Raw genomic sequence first — 11,429 nt, forward strand, 5'->3', positions numbered from 1 at the left:
GTGAGTAGAATATTATGAAATAGTGGAATTTGTGGGAGATAGAGGGTTGAGGGAGATAGATAGATAGATAGATAGATAGATAGATAGATAGATAGATAGATATTGAATCGTGTTGGATACAAATATGGTACGAATAGTGCTCGACATGTAGCAATGGAGCGAATTACTATTTTAATATTGACCACAATGTTGGAGTCTACATCGATGTTTCAGGCCTTTTCAGCCATCGTCAGGACTGTGTGTTACATGAGTTTGGTTTGTTGTGTGTTGTTGCTTGTTGAAGTGGTTCTGTAGGTTTGTAGTTGATTAGTAAGTGTTTCCGTCTATGTGGACAGCTATTGTACAACATTTAGAAACACTAACAAAAAACATCCACAAAACTCAGCGAACATATTTGGAAATTAAAAGACAACAAACTAGACCACAACATTTCATGACAAATTTTATCTAAAGCAACAGGATACACACCTACATCAAAACAATGTAGCTTAAGCCTGGATGAGAAATATACTATAATCAAACACCCTCATGAAGCCACATTCAACATGAAAAATTGATAGATAGATAGACAAAGATAGGCAGAGAGAGAGAGAGAGAGAGAGAGAGAGAGAGAGAGAGAGAGAGAGAGAGTGAAAGAAAGAAAGAAAGAAAGATATATATATATATATATATATATATATATATATATATATATATAGAGAGAGAGAGAGGAAGAGAGAGACAGGAAGAGAGAGAGAGAGAGACGAAGAGAGAGAGAGAGACCGTTACTTACTGAGAGGCGGAGGCATGAATATGACCAACAAGATCGTGTTAAAGATGACCAGAGCCCCAACCACATAGAAAGGAAGCCCAAAACCGCCAGCCTGTGGGGGAGAAAGCAAAACTTCTGATGCTATGAGTTTCGGTTAAATTCTCACAACATCCACCAGTTTGATTAAGCATACTCCAACACACAAAACTGTGTGTAACCTTAAACGTTTACAGTGTGAGTGACATCATTTTATGAAAAGTAATACCAAAAATGGCCGTTTAAACAACAATAACAAAAACTTTCTGACGTCAAACTGCCAGTCCTAGAGGGTTCTAGCGTAGCCATCGTTAACTTATAGCCTGACACTAGAACCGTAGCCATCGTTATGTTATAGATAGAATGCGCTTGGTCAAGGAGTTCACAACATTGCCATCCGGAAGTATAACGGACCAGCACACAAACTCTGTGTAATCATGAACTTTTATAGTCTGGTTAATACAGTTTAGTGAGAACAACTCACAAACGCGGATGGCAGAAACAATAACAAAGGCCTGAGTGACGTCATCTTCGTTCTATCTATAGCTTGACACTGAAATCCAAAAAGACTGGCATTTTGACGTCATTATTTGTTTTTTTGCACGGCTTAGTGAGTTGTCGTTAGAAGTGCTCATGGAAACAAGTCATTTCATTGGTTGAACTATTGAATACAATTCACGATTTTTTTTTCTTTTGTGACAAAAGACTGGCATTTTGACATCATTTTTTGGTCAGTGTCAGGCCATAACTTACGAAGGCCACGCTAGAACCCACTCGGACTTATATTTTGACGTCATTTTTAGATTTGTTCAGCGTCTTGAAAATGTCACAGTAGAGCTCAAAGAAACAAGTGATTCCATTGAATACAACTCACGATTTGTTTTCTTGTATGGCCAAAGACCTAATATGTTGGTTAATGTCAGGCTGCAGATAGCATGCGCTTGGCTAAGAAGCTCACTACATTGCCATCAGGAAATAAAGGGACCAACACACAAAACTATGTGCAATCTTATACGTTTATAGTCTGGTTAATACAGTTTAGTGAGAATTACTCATAGACGCGGATGGCAAAAAACAAAAAAACAAACAAAAAACAAAACAAAAAAACAAAGGCAAGAGTGACGTCGTCTTCGTTCAATATATAGATAGTTCGAAGTTGACGTCACTCAGGTCTTTGTTATTGTTTTTTGCCATTCGCGTTTATGAGTAATTCTCACTAAATTGTGTTGACGTGCCTATAGACGTTCATGGTTATGCATAGTTTTGTGTGTTGGTCCGTTATACTTCCGGATGACAATGTTATGAGCTTCTTAGCCAAGCGCATACTATCGATAAGTTTACGATAGCTACGGTTCACCCCTCTTGAATATGGTGAAATGACGTCACCAACAGTTACCTCATACAATCCACCTCCCAATGCAGGGCCTGCCATGAACCCAAATCCATTCGCAACCTCCGTCATACCCTGGGGAAGGAGAGGAAACAAAGGAATTCAAACCAGGGCCAAGTTAGTTAATGGGATCGATCAATATTAACTTTCCATGTGCTCGAGGTCATTGGCCACATTGCAAAATGTGCTAAATGTGACCTACATAGTGAAAAGTGTTCACAGATCTAACATTACGATTGGTCATTTGATTCAGCTTGACACATGGGTATGTTTACAACTGTCATAAACAAAGCAGCGTGTTTACATTTGTTCAGAAATATTCAATCGTTGGACAGCAACAAATCACGTGATTGATGACTCGGTTGGACGAAAACATGAATATAATTCGCTCCCATTAATGTGTAACCAGATGCCTATAGATAGATACATAGATAAGGAAAAAACAACAACTTGATTTTATCTAATTAAAGATATGTTAAGTGTCATGGTCTCAAGTGAGTAAAGAGCTACTCGACTATGCATAAAGATATATGTAGAATGAGGCCCCAGAATTTACTAGTTACTATAAATGAAAAACAATTAACGATTTGTTTACAATGAAATAAAAATAATGATGAAATTTAATTAAAAGAGATAAACAGTGATCGTGGCCGTTACAAATAGAGATATGAATATTTTACGTAACTTATGATAATATGTCAGGTTCGTAAGTTTACGTTTCCAGGCAGTTGATGGGCTTGGATGATCTATTCCTCTGATAACAGGATCGGACTCGTAAAATTCCACTTCCAGGCAATTGGTAAGGGGTTAATATGTAATCCTTTGACAGCGGGCTCGGGTTTGATCCTTGAAGATTATACAATCAAAGTTAAAAGCTCCGGCGTCTTAATGGTGTAGATATAATATCTACAAAGTCCCAAAAGATAAAAATCTTCCAGTATATAGAAGGAATAGAGCGACTGGCCGTCCGGCATAGATTGTGAAGAGAAGTGAGTGTCAAATGTTAGACCTATCAGCTTTTATAATAAGTGGCTACATGACAGAATGTAGAACGAAAAGTATTCACTAATTAGAAATTAATTCGAGGGAAGGCTATAAAAGGAAAGACGATCTAATATTAGAAGGTAAAGTTTATCTAAGCCTACCGAAATATAACTGGAGTGAGATGAATTCAGTTCTTAATAAAATAAAATTTAATAAGATAATTGTGAACAACCTTTACTGTGACATTAAGGATGAATAAATAAATAAATGAATAAACACTTAAATAAATAAATAAATAGATGAATTAATGCATGAGTAATAAATAGACATATATATATATATATATATATATATATATATATATATAATATATATAAAAATGAATAAATAAAAAAGATAAAAAGTAAATAAAGATAAAACCTATAACTTGATTGACCGAGTCATGCCAATATCTTTTTACTTTCAAATTTGACATTATCATTCTCTTGTTATAAGACTAAAATATTCCACAGAGCTTTCCATGTACTAATAGGATCCAATAGTCTGACGTCACGTCCGCCAAGCAACCAGCATCTTGGTTCTAAACAAAGAAATCCGTACTTTTTATTCTTCATGCTGGCCAGAACTTTTTCACATGTCATGTGATCAGAATGGTTAAAAGTCAAAACATGATCAGATTTGTAATGTTTTTCTCTTCTGGATATACTTTTATGCTCGTCGGAGAAGTATTTCATAAGGGCGTCCGCCATTTTTCCGATAGTTTAGAACCAGTTTCTAAGATACTATGCGTCATTAAGAGGGAAGTGACGTCACTACTGTTGAATTACATGAATCCAAGACGACACATCAACAGCACAGCAACACGCAGTTGACACACGCTTAAAAACGTATATTATACACATTGTTCAACTTCAAACAAATGTGTGCGGCTATGTGGTGTAGTGGCATGACATTCGCTTTCGGATAGGACGCTCCTAGGTTTGAGCCTCACTCAGCGTATAGTTGAGTCCTTGACAAAGACTCTTTACTCACATTCTCTCACCATACTCAGGTGTCAAATGAGTACCTGGCCGTTACCATCGTTGTCCTCGTCCGAAAATTAAATTGTAATATCTCCTAATAGGCCTCCTGTCTCATTCTACATGTTACGTGTTGCTGTTGGCTAGGGACAACTTGTAAGCACTTTGAAAACGTTAAGTGGATATTTCACTATATAAAAGCTCCATTTTAAAGCTTAATTTTATCAATTTTAAAAGTACTTGGAGATAACCCGGGTTACTTTTACCCCATGCCTATATATTACATTTTTATGAGACAAATTTTTGGCGTTGTATAAAAGCTAATGTTCTTTTAATTTTTGCATGTTAATGAATGGTGGTTGTTAATGTACATAGGCATTTTTAATAGATTTTTTCCAATTTTGAAAAGTAGCAAAACTCTCTAGGATTGAGTGAGTTAATATAGATCGAGAATAGATCTTTTGAGCCACCGATAATGAAATCAGCAAGGTAATAAAGCCTATGTTTGCTGCTCGCAAATGTATCTGGCAACAGGCCAAAGTAAGGACCGGTCACGATGCCCGAGCAGGGGTCCCGTTAGCTCAGTAGTTAGAGCACTCGCGTCACAAGCAAAGGGACCGAGATCGATCCTGGGCCAGTAGAATTTTGTTTCTGATCCCCCTGTCCACCCAGCTAGATGATTGGGCAGCTGAGTCTCTTAGATTTGACGGAAAGTACTTTGCGATAGACTAGCGTCCTATCCAAATGATAACAAGCAAATTGCTATTGTCCGTTTCACGCTACGGAAACATGGGATAAACGCCGGCTCCACGGGCCTAATGGCTCTGAAGGACTAACTTTAAATATTTTCTGAAGCAAGATGGCGCTTCCTGGGTTATAACTCCACAAATCTATTCTGTAAAGAATAAATGTGACCTTCGCCTCAAAACGGTATTAAGTCGGCATGGTTAAGATGTTCAAAATTGCATTTATAGCCAGAAATATCATACTTGTGTTGAGTTTATACGATTTATTGAGGAGAATGGATACGATATTTTAGGGTGCTAATGTCAACAATTTATATTTTTGACAAGTTTTAACATTTAATTCGGCTTTTAAGCATCTGGTTCGTTCCGACATAATACCGTTTTGAGACGATGGGTCACAAATTAACTGTCATAACAGATGAAAACACTTAAGACTTACAAAAACCCTGGAGACGATGGGTCACAAATTAAATGTAATAACAGATGAAAGCACTCAAGACTTACAAAAACCTTGGAGACGATGGGTCACAAATTAACTGTCATAACAGATGAAAACACTCAAGACTTACAAAAACCCTGGAGACGATGGGTCACAAATTAAATGTCGTAACAGATGAAAACACTTAAGACTTACAAATACCCTGGAGACGATGGGTCACACATTAACTGTCATAACAGATGAAAACACGTAAGACTTACAAATACCCTGGAGATGATGGGTCACAAATCAAATGTCATAACAGATGAAAACACTCAAGACTTACAAAAATCCTGGAGACGATGGGTCACAAATCAAATGTCGTAACAGATGAAAACACTCAAGACTTACAAATACCCTGGAGATGATGGGTCACAAATCAAATGTCGTAACAGATGAAAACACTTAAGACTTACAAATACCCTGGAGACGATGAGTCAGACATTAAATGTGATAACAGATGAAAACACTCAAGACTTACAAATACCCTGGAGACGATGGGTCACAAATTAAATGTCGTAACAGATGAAAACACGTAAGACTTACAAATACCCTGGAGACGATGGGTCACACATTAACTGTCATAACAGATGAAAACACTTAAGACTTACAAATACCCTGGAGACGATGGGTCACAAATTAAATGTCGTAACAGATGAAAACACTCAAGACTTACAAATACCCTGGAGATGATGGGTCACAAATCAAATGTCGTAACAGATGAAAACACTCAAGACTTACAAATACCCTGGAGATGATGGGTCACAAATCAAATGTCGTAACAGATGAAAACACTCAAGACTTACAAATACCCTGGAGACGATGGGTCACAAATTAAATGTCGTAACAGATGAAAACACGTAAGACTTACAAATACCCTGGACACGTGGTGTGGGAATTCGTTGGTGAGAATCGCAAAGCTGACCGTGACGAATGCCGAGATGGCGACGCCCACCAGGAACCGGCAGACGAAACTGGTGGCGATGAAGGAAGCCCCAGGGTCACACATGCCTACCAGGCTGGGGAAGGAGGTATGGAAGGGGGGGGGTATGGAAGGGGGGGGGGGTATGGAAGGGGAAATGGGGTAGGGGTGAGGGGGAAGGGGGGGGGGTGAGGGGGTGGTGGTGAGGGGGGACGGGGGGGGGGGTGATGAGGGAAAGATACAAGAAAAATATTCAACTATATAATAATAATAATAATAAATAATAATAATAATAATGCTGAAAACTTATATAGCGCTATAACTCCGAGACACCAGACTCTAAGCGCTTAAATTACAAATTACTTTGGCTGAAACATACTCATTCACACACACAAGCACACACACACTCACACATACACACACACACAATACAACACACAACACAAACCAAACCTATCTTGCTTCTCATACCATCTACTAAAATCGAAACAAATATGTTTTAAGCGAACGTTTAAAAATAGACAAAGATTCTTTTTCACGAATGCTCTGCGGTAAGGCGTTCCAAATAGAGGGTCCGAAATGAGAAAAGGATCTCATTCCAGCATTTTTCCGAATTCGACGGACAACTAGTTTTGTGGAATCACTGGCCGAACGTAAGGGGCGGGGTTTTGAATATCTTTCAATTAGTTCTGAAAGGTAGGAAGGGGCAGTACCTTCAAGACAACGATACACTAAAACACAAGCTTTGAATTTAATTCTTTTCTCAACAGGCAGCCAATGCAGGTCATGAAGTAGAGGTCCGGCAGAGTCGCACCTACGCTTCATAAATACTAGTCTGGCAGCGCTGTTTTGGACAATCTGAAGACGTTTCAGATTGTATTGCGAAACGCCAAACAACAGAGCATTACAATAATCCAATTTCGATAGTACGAGGGACACAACCAGGTGCTTGGTCACATCCTCAGATATCCGTCTAATGGAAGCAATCTTTTTTAGTTGGAAAAAGAGAGATCTAACCAAATTATTAACCTGATGCTCCATCGACAGTCCAGAGTCTAAGAATGTGCCAAGGTTTTTCACTTTGTCAACAATTTGAATAGAGGCATCCCCCAACTTCAAATCTGTTTCACTTTTCCATAATGGTCGTCTAATATTAATTGATAATAATGATGATGATGATGATGATGATGATGATGATGATGATGATGATGATGATGATGATAACAATAATAATAATGATGATGATGGTGATAATGATGATGATGATGATGATGATAATGGTGATGATGATGATTAGGATCATGATTATGATGATGATAATAATAATAATAATAATAATAATAATAATAATAATAATAATAATAATAATAATAATAATAATAATAATAATAATAATAATAATGATAACAATAATAATAACAATAATAATAATAATTATAATGTCTCGTTTGATATGTTACGCGTGTCTGTTGGTCAGGGACTCTTTGTAAATCACTTTGAGCACGTTTAGTGAAAATTGGGGTTATTCAACAGATCAATTAAAAAAAAAGTAAGCACTGAGCCAGTTGGCCCTCCCCTTTTTAAGGATAACCGGCATCTACTGAAGATAGCCATTTCCTTAAGGCGTCCATACCCAAACAAGATAGTGACAATTCCTCCTACAGAGAGGCCAGTGACGTAGATAAATCTTGGACCAAGTTTCTCCATCTGGTAGGAATGGACAAGATAAGATAAGATAAGATAAGACATAATAATATAAGAAAAGATTAGATATGGTATGTTAAGATAAGATATGATAAGATAATATAATATAAGATAAGATAAGATAAGATAAGATAAGATAAGATGAGATAAGATAAGATAAAATAAGATAAGATAAGATAAGATATGATATGATATGATATGATAAGATAAGATAAGATAAGAAAAGATAAGACAAGATAAGATAAGATATGATAAGATAAGATAAGATACTATAAGATATGATAAGATATGATATGATATGATATGATATGATATGATATGATAAGATAAGATATGATATGATAAGATTTAATAAGATAAGATATGATAAGCTAAGATATGATAAGATAAGATTTGATAAGGTATGATAAGATAAGACAAGATAAGTTAAGATAAGATAAGATAAGATGAGATAAGATATGATATGATATGATATGATATGATATGATAAGGTAAGATAAGATAAGATAAGATAAGAAAAGATAAGACAAGATAAGATATGATATGATAAGATATGATATGATATGATATGATATGATATGATATGATATGATATGATATGATAGGATAAGATAAGATAAGATATGATAAGATAAGATGTGATAATATATGATAAGATAAGATTTGATAAGATAAGATAAGATAAGATAAGATACGATAAGATAAGATATGATATGATTTGATATGATAAGATAAGATAAGATAAGATAAGATAAGATATGATATGATATGATATGATATGATATGATATGATATGATATGATATGATATGATATGATATGATATGATAGGATAAGATAAGATAAGATATGATAAGATAAGATGTGATAATATATGATAAGATAAGATTTGATAAGATAAGATAAGATAAGATAAGATCAGCTAAGATAAGATAACACAAGACAAGACAAGATAATATAAGAAAAGATAATATAAAAAAAGACAAGATAAGATAAGATTTGATAAGATAAGCTAAAATAAGATAAGATAAGAAATTATCAAAATGTTACATCGTTATATTGGCACATATTTATTACACTGTCATGAACTAGTTTATGAAGATACGAAGCTAATTAAAAACAAAATAAATATCAAATATAATTAAATAATCATATAGAAGGAACGTAATTGACGTCACTCAGATATTAAAATTGTTATTGTTTTCGACACCTATTTAAATGAGTAGTACTAAATTCCATCAATCAGACTATATGGACGTACAAGGTTACACGGAGTTTTGTGTGTCGGTACGGTACGTAATGCCGGCTGGCGGATTTTATGAACATTTTAGCTAGACGCATAGCATAAATAGACAATTGGATTTAACAGATCATGGGCAGTCAAGCAGGAAATTGAATCGATCATGAACAATAGGCTTCAACGTCACTTCCCTCGTAATGACGCATGGTAACTTAGTAACTGGCTCTAAATTATTGGAACAATGGCGGACGCCCTTTTGAAATATTACTCCGACGAGCATAAAAGCGTATCCAGAGGAGAAATATTTCATTAGGGCGTCCGCCATTGTTCCGATAGTTTAGAGCCAGTTACTATGTTACCATGCATCATTACGAGGGAAGTGACGTCATGACTGTTGAAGCGTATAATTTGTGACTTACATAATTTCCAAATACCGGGGAGGTGATGAACACAGTGAGGTGGACGACACAGAACAGAAACCCCAGCACTGTGTCAGACATACCCTTGGACTTGCCCTGGAACAAATTAAATATATAGATAGAACGAAGATGACGTCACTCAAGTCTTTGACATTGTGTTTTGCCATCTATGTTTATGAGATAATACTGTAGCCATCGTTCAGTTAAAACCTGACACTGACCAAAAACATGACATCAAAATGCCAGTCTTTTGGCACAAAAGAAAACAAATCATGATTTGTATTCAATAGTTCAACCAATGAAATAACTTGTTTCCATGAGCTCCACTAACGACAACTCACTAGACGCTACAAAATGACGTCAAACTGCCAGTCCTGGAGAGTTCTAATGTCAGGCTATAGATAGTTCGAAGATGACGTCACTCATGTCTTTGTTATTGTTTTTTTGCCATCCGCGTTTATGAGTAATGTTCACTAAACTGTATTAACCTGACGATAAACATTCATGGATACATACAGTGTTGTGTGTTCGTCCGTTATACTTCCGGATGGCAATGTTATGAGCTTCTTTGCCAAGCGCATACTATCTACAACTACAACTATTAATACTGCTACTACTACTACTACTACTACTACTACTACTACTACTACTACTACTACTACTACTACTACTACTACAACTACTACTACTACTACTACTACTACTACTACTACTACTACTACTACTACTTCTACTACTACTACTACTACTGCCACCTCTACTACTACTAAATACTACTACTACTACTACTACTACTACTACTACTACCACTACTACTACTATACTACTACTACTACTACTACTACTACTACTACTACTACTACTACTACTACTACTACTACTACTACTACTACCACCACCACCACCATCACTACCACTACTACTAAGCAAAATAAATAGGAGCACACAATCTCCTTCATCTTCGATATAAGGCCAATCCGACACTTACAACTTGTGGATAAAAAGGCAGAATGAAATAAAACTCGATCCCCAGAAGGAAATTTCCCAAGGCTACAAGAGCAAGAACGATCAGACTTTTCCTGGGAACATCCCTCAGCTTGAATTCCTGTCTCGGTTCCTCTTGCGACTTTTCGTCTTTGTGTCCGTTCTCGGAGACGCCATCTTCTGTTGTAGGCTCTGTTACTTGGTCTCCGTCTGATAGAAAAGAAAGGAAAAGAAATATATAAATCTATCCTCCCAAAAAGTCATATTTCATTCATTTATTCATTCAATCAATCTTCTCCAGGCTTGCTGGTACTTGAAGCGATGCAAGGGATCTTCATCTGGTCCTGTCAGCAGCTATATTTGGGGCCATCTCGAGGGACAGACAGACTTCTCTGTTTTAGGTCCCTCTCTACGATACGTCTCCAAGTCTCCTTGGGGCGGCCTCGCTTCCTCTTTCCTTGGGGTGTCCACCGCAGAGCCTTTCTTATCAGTGTTTCATCAGGTCTACGACAGACATGCCCCAACCATTGCCATCTTCTCCTTCTAATGGATCAATGTAGCAATGGCTATCCCGCACAAATCTTTGGGTCTCTTTTTCGCTCACGAAGTGCCCAAATTCGAGGTAAAATATGGGACGAAGCCGTTTCGTATATTCTATTTAAAAATTAATTACGACGCTGTTTATCAATGAATATGACTGAAAGTTGGCACACAGTTAGAAAAAAGGTCATTTTAGATTTTGTCAAGCGATAAATTT

General features: G+C 36.5%; 1 protein-coding gene across 1 annotated transcript in view; it reads right to left on the bottom strand.

Moving 5' to 3' along the window:
* The window catches only part of LOC144956765 (MFS-type transporter SLC18B1-like), a gene marked incomplete at its 5' end in the record, with an annotated part of 24,173 nt that extends 13,291 nt beyond the window's left edge, over positions 1–10,882 (bottom strand). The window contains 6 exon segments of the mRNA XM_078887468.1: positions 773–863; positions 2,184–2,252; positions 6,276–6,423; positions 7,960–8,033; positions 9,689–9,784; positions 10,677–10,882. Coding sequence (XP_078743594.1) covers positions 773–863; positions 2,184–2,252; positions 6,276–6,423; positions 7,960–8,033; positions 9,689–9,784; positions 10,677–10,882 — 684 coding nt within the window.
* Positions 10,883–11,429: the final 547 nt, after the last annotated feature.

This window comes from Berghia stephanieae, chromosome 11, assembly GCF_034508935.2.
Source record: "Berghia stephanieae isolate SIO BIC M18660-M18661 chromosome 11, UCSD_Bste_1.3, whole genome shotgun sequence".
NCBI classification, from domain to species: domain Eukaryota; kingdom Metazoa; phylum Mollusca; class Gastropoda; order Nudibranchia; family Aeolidiidae; genus Berghia; species Berghia stephanieae.